The following is a 15,760-nucleotide window of genomic DNA, read 5'->3' as shown; positions in this document are numbered from 1 at the left end:
GGAACCTGAGAACCTATGAGTACCCAGGTCCCACCTCAGATCAATTAATAAGGACCTCTGGGGATGGGGCCCTGGCTGTGTCTGTTTTCCCCGATGATTCAACCTGCAGCCAGGGTTAAAAAGCAGTCTCCTGCCTGGTCTGGCCCCTGCCTCCTCCCGAATCTCCTCCCTTATCACTTTCGCCCTCCTTCACAGTATTCTAGCTTGCCTGACCCTTTGGACCGTCCAGGCTTGCTTCCACCCCAGGGACTTTCTTGGCACTCACTCTTCCCTCCTGCCAGCAACACTCATCCCCCAGATCTTTGTGGGGTTGCTCTCTCCTCATCATTCATATCTTACTCAGATGTCAACTGCACAGAAAACCCTTCCTGACTCCCCCAGTTAAAGTGGCCACCACCACGCCTTGGAAGACAATCCTCATCTCGGTGGTGTCTGTTCCTCGTGGTACCTGTTACGTGCATTCATTCATTTATTTACACGCTTACCATCTCCTCTTCTAGAGTGTAAGCTTTATGAGGGCAGGGGTTTTGTTTATCTTGTTCCCATATCGTCCCTAGAACCTAGAACACGGCCTGATACATCAGAAATAATAACTGTGGGTTGAATGAATGAAGTCAGGGAAGGAGATGTTCTAAGTAAGCATACTGCACAGGAGCCTGGAAAGGAATTGCTTAAAAGGAGAGAAAGAAATACCTTCGTAGGATATAAGATCTCAGGGAAAGTAAAGAGGCAAGCGGAGCTGACATCACGGGTCGTTTGACTACAATTGCAGAGACCACGGGAAATTGTCAGAATCGAGATTCTGAGCATCAGGTGTAAAGATGCATTTCGGCAAGTTAGGTGACTTGTGGGTATTGCTAGTTCTATGTGTTTTAAATGCTGACAGTCATAGCACAGCCTGTGTGTACTTCTCTTACCCGCCGCCCTCTAGACAGTTTTCGAGGCCATGGGAAATTGTAAAAAGGGAGGAGATGGGGGGTAAGGAGCCAAAAGCCCACATGCAAGGAGCAGCCGGGCTGGGGCCTCTAGGACCCAGAAAGCGAGTGACAACATGTCACGGCCCCCTGAAGATGAAGGTGACCCATCACCAGAGTGGGAAGAAAATGCCATCTTGGTGACCAAAGGCAGGAAATACTGAAACGGGAAAACAAAACGAAATCCTAAACTCTGACCAAGGGGCAACTGTCAACTATTGTTTTATACAGCATAAAAAAGCTGCTAAAATCAGATCTCAGAAGGCCATTTAAGAATCATTTTCCTCTCCTCCACCACGTACAGCTAAGAAATCAAGCTCTGCTGAGACAGGAGGTGGAGGGAGCCCTCAAGAGCACATGTGGCTCCGAGAGAGCCATGTTCAAATCCCACTCCGTCACTCGCTGTCCACAGTCACCTAACGGCTGTGCGCTGGTGTCCAGTGCTAACCTCAGGTGGTCATGGTGGGGGCCAGAGGAGGATGAGGTGGCAGGCCCAGCACCGTGCTGGGCACCTGGTCACTAGCAGTCTTTATGGCCACATCTGCTCCGCTCAAGCTTCCCCGAGGGGTTCAGGGTGAGAGGTGCCAGGGTGTGACCCTGGGCTGCCCTGCACGGTGGGAAGACCAGCCCCCGAGCCCTTCCCCTCTGGCCGCAGACGCTGCAGAACGAGATCCTGGGCCACGCGCCGCGGGTGGAGGATGTGCTGCACAGGGGGCAGCAGCTGGTGGCCGCGGCCGAGATCGACTGCCGAGACGTGGAGGAGTGCCTGGGGCATCTGCAGGTCTCGTGGGACACACTGCGGGAGACGGCGGCCAGGCGGCTGCAGCGCCTGCGGGACGCCAGCGAGGCGCAGCAGTACTACCTGGACGCGGGCGAGGCCGAGGCCTGGATCAGTGAGCAGGAGTTCTACGTCTTCTCCGACGAGACCCCCCAGGTCAGCTCGGGCAGGGTGCCAGGCTGGGTGTCAAGACCAGCCCAGAGGAAGAGCTGGGTGGAGGTGGGCAGTCAGTGGGGAACCTGTAAGGCCAGGTGTGTGAGGAGTGAGGGCAGGGAGAGGGTGTACGAGGTACCCTGCTTCTCAGGACGCCCCTCCTCTCAAGAACATACAGCGCACGTACTGCAGCCGGGCGCCCTGTTTGCCAATTAGATTTGCTCTAACCCAAGGGTTCTTCACCTTTTTTGTGCCATGGATTCTGTGCAGATGAACTGCTGCGGGAGTGGGTGAGAGGTGAGGGGGGGTCTCTAAAAGCTGGGGTGATACAGGAAGTTTCCATGGGGATAGAGGTTGGATCTGGGCCAGGAAGGGTGGATGTCAGACGAGAATTGAGGGTGACGAACGGAAGGTAGGGTGTGGGTGTTGCCGGGCAATGGGAGGGGAGGGGAGGGGACCGTGGGCAGTTCTCCTATGGGTGTCCCGCGAGCCTGGCCCTCCCCCATCTCGGGCACCTCCAGGAGCTGGGCTGTAAGCTGGGCCAGGTGAGCGCGTGCCCTGATGGTCCGCTGCCTCCTAGGATGAAGAGGGCGCCATCGTGATGTTGAAGCGGCACTTACGGCAGCAACGCACTGTAGAGGAGTACGGGAGGAGCATCAAGCAGCTGGCCGGCCGGGCCCAGAGCCTGCTGTCTTCAGGCCACCCCGAGGGGTGCGTGTGCCTCCTGGGACGACTGTGCCTGTGCCTCCAGAGCCCCGGCATCAGGCCAGGGGTCCCGCCAACCAGGATCCCTTCAGGTCCAAGGCGGAGAACAGGAACAGTTTTCCCGAAAACTGTGGGTTTGAGAAAAATGCCTTCTGGCCTGCAGATTGGCCCAATTCCCTGTTATGTTGTAGTTTTGTGTAACTTCACACAGGGCTGACTGAGGCCTGGTTTGCAAAGAGATTAGGAAATGGAACAGCAAAACTACCCTCTTGGTGAACAGAGAGCTCCAGTCTTCTCAGGAGTTAGCCTTCAGCATCTTTCAGCATAGCTTAAATTTGCTTTTCTTTTTGTGGTCCAGGAGGTACCTCAGGATCTCACAGTGTCTCAGCGAAATCATTATACACCCATCTACACTGTTCAGTTGTGTGGGTTTTGCATAAATGGGAGCCCACTGGGCCAGACACCTCGGGCCACCCCCAGTCACGGCCCTGTTCTCAGTCACCTTCAGGGCACGCACAGCAGCTGCCTCAGCATCTCCCAAGGAGCCCCAGGGATCGAGCCCCTGGAATGGCATGCCCCTCCCGGAAGAGCTGAGCAGGGTCTGCTGCTGGTGGAGCCAGGCTCAGCCAGCCCACGCCTCAGCCTCCCTGGAAGAATAGCGGAAGAGTTCTCCATTTGAACGTGTCTCTCTGAGCTTCCCAGAGTCAGGGGCAGGGGCGGGAGGCACCCCCTCTAGGGGAACACATTTCACTATCCCCTGAAGCATCACGGTCTAAGGGACGGTTCCTTCTCTCCCCAACTCTTCCCCGTGCAAAGCCGCTCTGCCGTTTCTCTGAAGCTGTGCTCCGCCACTCGTCCCTGCCTCGGGCCTGGGGAGGAGGAGGCTGGCTCCTCTGGTCTGGCTGCTCTGGGTTCTCTGTTGCCGTCTCTGAGGGCTTTCTTGTTTTGAATTCCAGGGAACAGATCATCAGACTTCAGGGGCAGGTGGACAAGCAGTACGCGGGGCTGAAGGACATGGCAGAGGAGCGCAGGCGGAAGCTGGAGAACATGTACCACCTGTTCCAGCTGAAGCGGGAGGTGGAAGACCTGGAGCAGTGGATCACGGAGAAGGAGCTGGTGGCCTCCTCCCCAGAAATGGGGCAAGACTTTGACCACGTGACTGTGAGTACCCATGGCCACCGCTTGCTTTGTCTCCCTCTAGTGCAGTAGACCTAGTAGCTGTCGTGCCAGACACATACACACACCCGCCAGGTGCAAAGTGCCGCGAGCTCAGGTGCCCTGGGGAAGACGTGAGAGCCCAGCTCCAGGCAGTGGCAGGTGCCGCTGGGAGAGTCGGCAGCTAGTGTGATGACACCACCGCACCCCTGAGCCCTGGTAACCGGTAACCGCTTTTCTGTCTACCCCCGTCCAGCTGCTCCGGGACAAGTTCCGGGACTTTGCCCGGGAGACCGGGGCGACTGGACAGGAGCGGGTGGACAACGTGAATGCCATCATCGAGCGGCTCATCGACGTGGGCCACGCAGAGGCGGCCACCATCGCCGAGTGGAAGGACGGGCTGAACGAGATGTGGGCGGACCTGCTGGAGCTCATTGACACGCGCATGCAGCTGCTGGCCGCCTCCTATGACCTGCAGCGCTACTTCTACACTGGCGCCGAGATCCTGGGCCTCATTGACGAGAAGCACCGCGAGCTGCCTGAGGATGTGGGGCTGGACGCCAGCACCGCCGAGTCCTTCCATCGCGTGCACACAGCCTTCGAGCGGGAGCTCCACCTGCTGGGTGTGCAGGTGCCTCTCACCCCTGGCCGCCCCTCCGCGCCTTCGCCATGACTAGCTTCCCTGGGGCGCAGTGTCAGCTCCTCTCCTGGCTTCTAGAGGGGAGACTTCGCGAACAGGCATCTCCTTAGAGAAGCAACAGCTCCGGGCAGGAAGCAGAGGCTTTCAGATGTTCTTTAGCTTCAGAACTAGTTCTTTAAACTGAACCTTTCCCAAAACCCGATGCAAAAATACCTTCAAATGCAATTTCTCTGGTTGTCAAAGTGTTACAGTATCATTAGTGAACATACATGTAGCACTTTTCTAGTACCAGGTACTGTTCTAAGCAATCTATGTGGTCACTGAATCCTCAGCCTCCCTCTGAGGAAGGGAATAATGTTATCTGCCTTTTCTAGATGAGGAAAGCAGGCACAGAAGGGTAACTAAGTTGTCCAGAAACATGCAGCTAAGCAGTGGAGCCACAATGCAGATCCAGTCTGATAGCAGACTGGCTATTCAGATAGCAGTCTGGCTATAGACTCCACACCCTTAGCCACTGAGCTGTTCAGCCTTTCCCCATGGGAGCTGGAGGGGGGCCCAAGACCAGCCTAGACTCCCTCCTCTCATCATGGGTTGCCCCCTGAGGTACCTCCACAGGCCCCTAGGGTTCTGCAGAGTTCAGCACGATGGATAGGGTGAGGGCAAGGGGCTCAGCTGTGGCGAATCACCGGGCCTCCAGTGGAGCAGGGAGAGCTGGGCCAGCTGTGCAGTCCTGCACCGACCCAGCAGGGTTTTGGGAAAGAACACCAAAGTAGGTTGGGCCCCTGGTTCACCAAGAAGGGGACAGCCTCAAGATCTGTCCTCCAGCTGGAGGTGCTTTGCGGGTACTGGAGCCCTTGTGGCAGGTACAGCCCCAACGAGGTCTCAGGAATGAGGCTTCACTGCCCTGGGGCCGGCCTCAAACAGGGGATGGCACCATGCAGAATGGTTAGGAACAGCGAGTTGAGAGCACGCCTCCAATCCCAGTTGCACCCTCTCTGAGCGTGAGTGACCTCGGGCCAGTCACTTAGCCTCCCTGTGCCTCAGTTTCCTCATCTCAAAAACAGGGATAATAATAGTACCTCTTTGACGGTGTTGTTGTAAAGATGAAGAGAGTAACAAAGAGTGTGTAGAGCAGTGCCTGGTACATAATTATTCTCATAATCATACATCAAAGGGCACAGAGCCCCTCTCACTCCCAAATCCTCATCAGAGCCCAAGGGATGCTTTGGGTCAGCAGAGGTGCCAAAGCCTTCTCTCCAGCACCCAGTGGGTGGATCCTGCTTCCAGCACTGTCCTCGGGAGGGAGACTGAGAGGAGGCAGACACCCTTGCCCATCCCAGGCCCGAGTCGTGTCTGCCTGGAAAACAATGTTCAGTTTTGCCCCATCACAGGTACAGCAGTTCCAGGACGTGGCCACCCGCCTGCAGACAGCGTACGCTGGAGAGAAGGCAGACACCATCCAGAACAAGGAACAGGAGGTGTCTGCTGCATGGCAGGCGCTGCTCGATGCCTGCGCGGGGCGCCGCACCCAGCTGGTGGACACAGCGGACAAATTCCGCTTCTTCAGCATGGTCCGAGACCTCCTCTCCTGGATGGACAGCATCATCCGGCAGATCGAGACCCAGGAGAAGCCCAGGTGAGGGCAGCGTCCTCAAGGCAGCCCCGCTCCCAGCCCACTTTGTCCCAGAGGCTGGCAGAGCAGGGCGCTGCTCCAAGGGTCTGCCCCGGAGGGACGTCCTGGACTGTGGGTGCGCAAGAATCCCCAAGGGGCACCTGAGGCTGGGTCCAGGGAGAATCTGAGTGGCTCAGCTGCCACCGGGAGAACCGACTATTCCAGAGTAAGGGGAATCCTGAGAGTGCCGAGAAAGACATCTGTCGTTCAGATTCTACGGTGGGGGCAGGGGCCGTGATGGTCAGTGAACATGAGCAGTTTACACATTCAGAGCTGGGCAGGTCCAGAAGTGGTCCTGCTCTTCCCCCCAGCACGGGAATATGGGGGCCATTTCCCTAAAACTCAGGAAAGGAGCTCATTGCGCATGAGAGGTGGGGGCAGGCACATGAGCAGTCGTCCGGGATCAGAGCTCTCTACACGCTTTGTGCCCACCTCTGTCCCTCTGCCCCTAGGGCGCCTGTCCCGGTGGTCAAGCTTTTATATTTAACATCGTTATTGAGCTATAATCCACATACCATACAATTCAGCCATTTAAAATGTACCATTCAATGTTTCGCATAGTCACAGTTGTACAGCCGTCACCACAGCATGTTTAGAACATTTTCATCACCCCAAAAAGAAACCCTGTACCCCTTAGCAGTCATCACCCCCCGCTCCTCTGGCGACACTAATCTGTCCCTATATTTGCCTGTTGTAGACTTTTCATATGAGTGGATCATATAATATGTGGTCCTTTGTGACTGGTTTCTTTCACTTACCACAATCTTTCCAAGGTTCATCCATGTATCAGTACCTCATTCCTTTTTATTGCCAAATTTAACATTCCCGGGCTTTTTTTATGGTCACTGCACCCCCGTCCATGTCCTGACCACTGAGCAAGGGAGGACACTAGGGCATCAGTGTTCCTGCTGGGGCTGGGCAGCTGGCAGGGGACTTCCTGGCTGTCCAGAGAGAGAGGAGAGAGTCAGACTCCCGGGCAGGTAGGGGTCCCCCTCTGATCGGGACTTGGTGTCAGATGGGCCAGAGTCACCCAGAGTTTCCTTTTTCACCAAACACCCGCCCCTGCAGGGACGTCTCCTCGGTGGAACTGCTCATGAAGTATCACAAGGGCATTCTGGCGGAGATGGAAACCCGAAGCAAGAACTTCAGCGCCTGCCTGGAGCTCGGCGAGTCCCTGCTGCAGCGGCAACACCAAGCCTCGGATGAGGTGTGAGGGGAAGGCGGGACAGAGACGGGCCCTCCCTGTCCTTGCCTTCGCTCCTGCTGGGCCAGACAGCTTCCTGGGAGGGAACCCATGGGCCGTGGTTTCTCTGAGGAGGCTTTCCTGGGGGGGACTGGGGCTGTGTGTAGGCCCGGGGATTATAGCTCCACCAAAACCTATTCGAGGAACTGGCCGCTACTCTGTAGGGAGAGTGGTCTCATAACCCACCTAACCCTCACATGTGTGTGTGCTTTGGTCTTGGTGACACCCACTTCCTGGGTGAGGCCCGTGGTAACCTCAGAGAGGTTAAGTAATTTACCCAAGGCTGCACAGCTGGCAAGTGGCAGGGCCAAGACTTGAAGCCAGGTCGGTGTGACAAAGCCCAGCAGGCTGTGCAGGGCCCCTCCGCACACCACCTCAGACAGTGGGAAGGGTTACCAAAGCCTGAGCCATCTTCCCTTCCTCCCCACAGATCAGGGAGAAACTGCAGCAGGTGGTGTCCAGGAGGAAGGAGATGAAGGAGAAGTGGAAGGCCCGCCAGGAGCAGCTCCACATGTGTGAGTGCAGCCTGGGAGCCAGGGAACCTGGGGGGAGGGGCCGGGGAGGGATGATGGCACGACGTGGTGGATTTCCCCCCCTGCTGGAGAAGAGCCTCCACAGCACCACTCACCAGCAAAGTTCAGGGCCGAGGGCCTTGGGGGAGAAGACCCAGCAGACACGCTGCTGGAAGCCTGCCTCTGACCAGCCAGCACCTGTTCCCTGTCCACCCTCTGCCCCACCTGTCCCGAGGCCGGTGTCCCCGTAGAGCTGTGGCCTCTCCAGGGGTCAGCGTAAGGCTCTAGCACATCCCAAAGGTTTGATCTGAGGCGTGTGGGGCACAGAAAGAACTGTTCTCCGCAGCTGGAAACAGGAGAGGTAGGGAAATTCCACCACCCAGGTAGGAGCTGCAAGCCACAAAGACCTGGACTCTCCCGTGGCTGCTTGTGCACGACTGTGTGAGTGAGACAGCCAGGGGCCGGGAAGGGAACACTCAAGACTGTTCTCAAAGGGCGATGTCAAAACCATTTTGTTTTGGAGTTTGTTCTAGTTCATGTGTTTTTCAAATACCGCTATCGGTGATGAGGTAGGGGCCCAGCACGGGGATGGAGCAGCCTCGGGCAGCAGGTCGCCACTGAGCAGGGTGTCCACGCGGTTCAGGGACACCTGTGTGGGCCTCGGCCTGCCCGCCAGCTCCGCCTCTGTCTGTGAGGGGCCCCGGGGTCCCGGCAGGGTCGGACCGCTGGGTGCTAACAGACCCCTGGGCTGTGTTGTCCGTGGCAGGGTTGGAAGTGTGCCAGTTCTCTCGGGACGCCTCAGTGGCTGAAGCATGGCTGATCGCCCAGGAGCCCTACCTGGCCAGCCGGGACTTTGGACACACGGTGGACAGCGTGGAAAAGCTCATCAAGAGGCATGAGGCTTTTGAGAAATCCACGGCAGGCTGGGCAGAGCGCTTCGCCGCCCTGGAGAAGCCCACCACGGTGAGCCGGGAGGCTCGGGGCGGTGGGCAGCCACGCTTTGGGGGGGTCCTCAAGTCAAGAAGTCTTCGGCGGTTACTGGGGACCTGCGGACAGTGTAAAGGCCGGGCAAGGCGGGAGAGTGGGAAGGAAATAGGAGTGGGAGAAAGTGCTGACTTTTGAACCCCAAAGACAAAAGGGGCTAATTCCAAAAGGAAGGAACACCAGGTGTGTCGGGTATAGGGAGCCTCTTTGGAGGAAGGTTGTCTGAGAGCAGGCTCCCCTCTGTGGCTGCTCTGACCCGACACCCACCCCCGGCCTTTGCCCCCCCTAGCTTGAGCTCAAAGAACACCAGACCCTGGAGAGAACTGACGAGGAGACTGGGTGAGTGCGGGGACTTGGCTGGAGCCCTCTGCTGAGAGGGGTGGAGGAGGGAGAGGGGAAGGGTCCTTCTAATCAGAAACTGCCCCCTGATGCCTTGACAATCCACATGTGACCTCTCACATCTGGGCCACTAGTCAGAGAAATACAGAGTGTCTGGAGCTTAAAGACAGAGAAGAGCTTTCATTCTCCCCCAGTCCTGGGTGGCCTGAAGGCCTCGTGCAGGAAGGAAATGGGTGGAGAGCAGTGGCTGCTGCACCATTGCCCCCCTGCTCTGGGAACCGGCTGAACACGTGTCCCAGAGGCCGTGCTGCACGGAGCCATGGCATTTCTGAAGCCTTGCCTAACCTTTCAGGCTGAGGCAGATTGAGCAGCTCCTTGCTAAGTGTCTGCCAGGCTGCTGACTTGGCTTGTGTTCTCTGGGGACGGGGTGGGAAGCCAGGCCTTGGAGGTAGTCTCTGGCCTCTGAGAGGTGTTTGTTTCTAAAGCGGGACTATGTCTTCCATAGGCCTCAAGAAGAGGAAGGCGAGACAGCAGGGGAGGCTCCCCGAGGTCCCCACCGAGCAGCCACCGAGAGAACGTCCCCGGTCAGTTCCCTGTCCCATTTGTCTAGTTCCTGGGAGTCGTTGCTGCCAGAGCCCCCTCATCCCGACTAGGCTCAGCTGGGGCAGGAGGCCAGGATGGGCACACACTGCCCCTACCCCCCAGACTCCTTCAATCAGTCTTCCTTGTTTACTTAGCTTTTCCTAATTCCTAGAATAATTCCCCTTCTCCCTTCAACCAAGAAAAGACTGACATGCCAGCCCACTGACATGACTCTCTTAGTTTGGTTTTATCTGGTCTAATAAATTTTATTATATAAATACATTACCATCTACATCAGGAGGAACAGTTTATACAGGCAGGAATGATTCCTTTGTATACGCTGTCCTTTTACCCATTTTCCCTCTAACACCATCCTTAACTCTACCCTCTACACCCACACACACACACACACAAATATACTCACAAACGGACCATTTGGTCTTCCTGCCCTGGCCATGGCATTTGAAGCAGTGAAGTGGGCATACCCACCCTCTAGCAGGTTCCTTCCTCCTAAGCAGAGCCCCTCCCCCCTTTGCACCTTCCTGGCCTGAGGCTTGTGGGTCAGTGAGTTGGAGATAGAGCTAGCTCTGTGGCAAGAACAGACTTGACGGAGCCCTTCAGGAGGGAGGGAGAGCCCCAGGGCTTCTGGGTCACAGGCCTCCAATTTGTAGAAAAAGAGGACGCCTGGGGGAGGTGAGGGAGGGACGCAAACACTCCCACTGCCAGAGGCCTGGCAGATGGCTTCAGGACCTGGCCTGGAATAGATCCTTTAGCTAAAAGGACCCAGGAGGTCTATGCAGGAAGTCTGGGAGGCTGTGATCCAGGTTTTGGGGAAATGTGCTGGGAGCAGCTGACTGAAAAGAAAGCAAGAATCCAGCATGTGCCTTGCATGGCTTTGCCACTGCATGTCCACCACCTCTCCAGGTGCCCAGGTGAGCTTGCCTGAACCTTTAGGAGTTCTTGGTGGAAATTTCTGGTACACCAGCCACCCCAGAAAAATGCACAACACTGAGCATTTCCTGTGCAGAATCCCTGTCAGGTCTATATTTCAGCCCTTCCCACCCTCTGAGACAGACACAGACACAGACACACACACACACACACACACACACACCACACTCACACTCTGAGCTCCCTCTGACACCTCCAGCCGGCCAGAGGTGTCCTGAGCTGCACCAGACCTTCATGTCCAGCAGAGGGCACTCCTGGGCTCCCACTGGTGGGTCTCTCCCAGGACTTCCCTCTGAAGATCCCATCGGCGCATGTGGGAGTCTCTGGTGGACTTTTTCTCAGGAACAGCCTCCACTGGAAGGAGAGAGAACTCTGGGGGCTGGCATGGACTGTGGACACGGGGGCTGAGACTGTTCCTGCCACCTGCGCTTCAGCTGTGCGTCCCTGTGTGTCTGTGCACGGTGGTGGCCTGGGTCTACGGGTTCCTTTGTGACCACTTGTGCGGTCCATCCATTGTCTGTGTCGTGTACGTCATGTGCATCAGAGCCTCCTCCGTCCACCGCCTGAATGTCGCTGGATGTGGGGGGAGTATAACCTGCTTGGACCTGAGCGTCTCTGGAAGGAGGGAGTGAGCCCACATTTGAGACCCTTCCCAGAGAGCCAGCCACCCCGCCAGATGGGGAAACTGGCCTGTGCCCGGTACCAGGAAGAAACTGGATGGCGAATCAAATGAACACCAGGGCTGAGGCCTCATGGAAACAGATTTCCTGCTGCTGCTTCTTTCCGAGCCCTTTGCTGAGTTTTCACGAGGATCCATGGGACTCCGAGGGAGAGTGGGATACCCCATTGGTCTTTGATATGAGAAGAGAGGAGAATGGGTCACATGCAGGGTTCAAAACCTTTCCAGAAACCTCAGGCCTCTCCCAGGAAGGCGGCTGTCCGCTGAGCCTTCTCTCTGGGGTAGGCCTGGGTCCAGTGGCTCTCCTGCTGTCCCATGTGTGGTCTGGTGTCGGTGCCCTATAGGATAGATCCGTGCTGTGTGTGGTCTGGTGTCGGTGCCCTATAGCTCTGTACGCTGTGGCTTCACGTGAAACCCATCACTAGTGCATGCCGGCTTCCTGCATGGGAGTGGACCAGGCACCTGAATCCCTGAGTAGACTGCTGCACAGCACACGGTGGCCACCCTGCCAGCCCCGCCTGGTCCTCCGCTTCCCGGGTGTGTGCACGCACACATGTATGCACACGCAGGGACTGGAGTACCATTCCACGCATTCAGCGTTTCCATTGCCTCTATCACCTCTTACCTTTCCACATTAGAGCACGTTCTAATAAAAACAAAAAGAAAGAAAAAAACCCCCATTATACGGGTAAGTGTGTAAGAGTGCATGAGGCCAGGCAGAAGACACAAGGTTTCACAAATGGCAAAATTCCTGGAGTGGAAGTCAGGACATTGGGTTCTAGTCCTTAACTGTAGAGACTTCGTGCTTGATTTTAGGCAAACCCCCTAATCCTCCTGGGTCTCCCTGCCCTCATAAAGCTCTGTCTGTGGGATTACAGAAAGTCCAGAACATTCCTGTATGTGAACAATGCACCTAGATAAAGGGAGAGTTGGGAGAGACGGGTTTCCCCACTTTTGTCTCGTTCTCAACTCTGAGGAACCTGGTTCTGTGGTCAGGTGCCAGCTGGTGTGAGGCTGGAGATGAGAAAGAGATGGCAAGGGGCCAGGGTGTTTCCTGTTTGGGGACGAGAGGAAGCCAGGGTTGGACCTCTGCTCCTGCCAAGGCCAGTGCCCTGAAGGTGGTCCCCGGGCAGCGGGCTGAGCCGTCCCCCTTCCTCCCACCCCCCCCCACCCTCCACCTTCTGTGTCCCCCCTCCATCCTGGGTGCGGCTCTGGGGAGGGCTTGAGGGTCCTGCTAAGAGTCCTCATCTTCTAGGCTCTGAGTGCCCCAGAATCCTCAGTGTACCATTTGCGATGAGATGCTGATTGCTAAGATGCTGAGGTTGATTTCCTGGAGAAGCAGTGGTATTGCAGAGGATCCGAGTCAACCCAGGCTTAGGGGGCCCCAGCCAACGGCTGCGGAACCTCTTCTGTGCACTGTGCCTGTTTCCCGGCCGTGGGTGGGAAGGAGGCCCTGCTCTAGGAACTCTCCCAATGGGGCTGCTGTGATGACGAGAGGGATACCCCTGAGAGGGATTGGTGCTGCGAGGGGCTATGACAAGAAAGAGTCTGCCTTCGGGGTTCCCTGTTTGGGGCAGTCGTGCCCCATCTGCCTCCAAGCCTCAAGGCTACATTCCTCTGTGGTGCAGGGATTCTGGGGTTAGGCCGCTCCGGAGAGCAGCTGCCTGGGTACCTGTCATTATCAGGCCTTCATCAGGTTGTCAGGGAAAACTCTTACCCAAGTGCAGCTCACAGACGTCACTCTTCCCATGACCTTCCAAGACCGCCTGCAGCTGGCTTCCCCAAGAGGACTGGGCATCTCCTTCCAGCGTCTTAGAGGTTGACGTGGCTTCAGGGAAATAACCGGCACTTGAGAACGTGAGGGATGGTGCCCCAGGGCTGAACAGGCACTGGGTTGCAGCAGGTCACCTTTTAGCCAGTGGCTGGCTGGCTCCAGCTGCTGTCACTCCCTTGGCAACTCCCCACAGCAGCAGCCTCCCCAGCAGGCAGCCTAGGGCTCTAATCAGCGGCCAGAGGCCTGGCTCTGACGTTCTTGGAGGGAAGGGATTTGGGTGTGGAGGCAGCAGCTGTGTTTCTTCTTGCCTGAGCGAGCTTTCCCCATCCTCCCTCCACTCCCCCTGTGAGGCTGAACTGAGCTGCTGATTCAGGCGTTTTACAGTGAAGGCAAATGGTGTGTTTGTCCATAATGAGCAGACCCAGCCTGGAAAGAACGTCAGTTTTCCCGTGAACCTGGGCGTGTCTGTCTCCCCAGGATGCCTGAATCAGCGTGGCAGGGCTGTGTCTGCCTACAGTCTGGCACCGCGCCCTGGCACTCCAGGCTCCGTGGAGAAGCTGGCTCTCCAGGCTCTTTGTGGACATCTGTCCGCTGCTCGGTGCGCCCAGCTCTCTGTACTATGGTCGGACGTGATCTTCCTGGCCCCGCTGCTCAAAGGCAACTCCTATGTTCATCTTCCAATCTGTGTTTTAGAGCATCCCCGATACTGATGAACCCAGGATGGGACTCAGTTAACATTGTAGGCATCTCAGAAATGAGGCTTGAAGCTGCCGACTGCTGGGTGTCAGATCTGGATGGGGGAGTCAGTGTCTTCTCTTTTGAGACTTTCTGAGCGCCTGGCTCAGAGTCACCAAGGCATCAAGGCAGCCGCCAGCACCTCCAGGGCAGGGTGCCCACACTGGTGGTGGGAATGGCAAAGACAGCTCCTGAGGAAGAGTCGTTCTCTCCCCCGGGATGGCCGTGGACCAGGTCTCCCCTCCCTGTCCAAGGGGACCCTGCACACTCCCCTCTCCTTCCCCTGTCACTTTATGTGGTGGCCTTCTGCTCTGTGTCCCCTCCTGTTGTCTTCCCTGGTTCCCAGTGGTCATCTCAGACAGACAGCTGGCCCCTGGGACACAATGCTGAGCCCCTCCGCTGCCCATCCCACTCCTCACGAGAGCCCCTCACCATCCCTGCCACCAACCCGGTGGACCCCTCGCTGCTCCAGCCTCAGCTCCTCCCATGCTCTTTCCTCTGTTCAGCAACAACGTCTCTGTTCTCCCTTTAGGCATCTGTCTCTGTTCACCCTAAGTTCCCATCTCTTCATCTCTTTGGCTGCTCTCAACTCAACCCACCATCTCTTTTTCTCCTCTTGCAAACAACTGTCTTCTGAACAACCTTCCCAACCTGTCTGCTGACAGCCTTCTCACCTAGAGGATGAGAGCCCAGACCTCAGACACTGGGGGAGGGAAAAAGTTCTCGGCTGCAGAAGTGGCCAGCTTCCCCCACCCCACCGTCTCACAGGGCTATTTGGTTGCCTAAGGTATTCAACAATAGATCTTGTCTGGCCTCAAGCCCCTCTTCTGGCCCTTTCCAAGGTGACCATGACACGACCACACTGCCTCAACCAATCAGCCACGTGTCTTACATAAGCCAGACTCATTCCCCTTTAGACCATGAGCCCCATCGGATAGGCTCTTTTCTCTGGAGCAATAGTGCCACCGTCTTCTCTTGCAGCAGGATTTAGTAGGAAGAGCACAAGGTCTGGGACCAGAGAGACTTGCATCCTCAGACTTCCACTCACTAGCTGTGTGACTGTGGGCTAGTTACTCATTTTCCCTGACCCTCAGTTTCCCTCATCTGTAAAATAGGGGCAGTGATACTTGCCTCGCAGAAAGGGTGTGAGGATACAAAAAGAGAATATGGGTAGAACACCAAGTAGGTGATTGTGTTCATTTTTCCCTTCATTTTTTTCTCACTGCAGTCCTTCATCTCTTAAGAGAAACATCCTCCATATGAATTCTAACAACCATTGCCAACACCCTCCCAAACCAATCTTCCTGGAGTGCCTTCCCTGGAAGCACCCTACATACACACTCTAGGCTCAGTCCTTATTGTGAGGTAGGCAGGTAAGACCATTGCACGGCTAAAGTCAAAATCTCTGGGGTGCATCCTCTTGCCCTCATTCTCACTTACCAGCATTTCCTTTAGAGAGAAGCTCCCTTGTGTTTCCTTGTTTGTCGATGTGTCTGGGTTCACTGAGCATCTTCTAGAAATCTCCCAAAGACCCTGTGGTCGCACCCCTGGTTATTTTTCTCCCTGGAGCTGGAGTTAGTTGTCTGTGTGCTGTCCCCCTCTGCCACCTGCTGGCTTGGCCTGGAAGTACACCTTCAACACCTTTAGTCCAGGTAAGAAATGTACCCATGCTGCCCCTCTTCCCTTCATCTTCTTGAACCTCCTCTGGGGAAGAGACATCTGCCTGCTTCCCCCCAAGTCAGTTTCCTAACAAGGCAGGACCCTAAAAAGTCAAGCTTACAAGACTCTGCAAATACTCTGATGTGGCCATCCCCAGCCCATCAGGGGCTCAGGCCTCTCCCTGTTTGACTACAATCCTGTGGGATCCTAAAAGGCTCTATCTGT

At 56.3% G+C, this 15,760-nt stretch overlaps 1 protein-coding gene across 1 annotated transcript in view; it reads left to right on the top strand.

Moving 5' to 3' along the window:
- The window catches only part of SPTB (spectrin beta, erythrocytic), a 124,981-nt gene that overhangs the window by 100,287 nt on the left and 8,934 nt on the right, over positions 1 to 15,760 (top strand). The window contains 10 exon segments of the mRNA XM_032618660.1: positions 1,630 to 1,908; positions 2,486 to 2,616; positions 3,567 to 3,771; positions 4,022 to 4,396; positions 5,797 to 6,041; positions 7,146 to 7,284; positions 7,751 to 7,835; positions 8,599 to 8,795; positions 9,106 to 9,155; positions 9,661 to 9,739. Of these exon segments, the coding sequence (XP_032474551.1) occupies positions 1,630 to 1,908; positions 2,486 to 2,616; positions 3,567 to 3,771; positions 4,022 to 4,396; positions 5,797 to 6,041; positions 7,146 to 7,284; positions 7,751 to 7,835; positions 8,599 to 8,795; positions 9,106 to 9,155; positions 9,661 to 9,739 (1,785 nt within the window).

This window comes from Phocoena sinus, chromosome 2, assembly GCF_008692025.1.
Source record: "Phocoena sinus isolate mPhoSin1 chromosome 2, mPhoSin1.pri, whole genome shotgun sequence".
NCBI lineage: Eukaryota > Metazoa > Chordata > Mammalia > Artiodactyla > Phocoenidae > Phocoena > Phocoena sinus.
The sequence above is the reverse complement of the archived record's forward strand: the minus strand, read 5'-3'. Positions and strand labels throughout refer to the sequence as shown.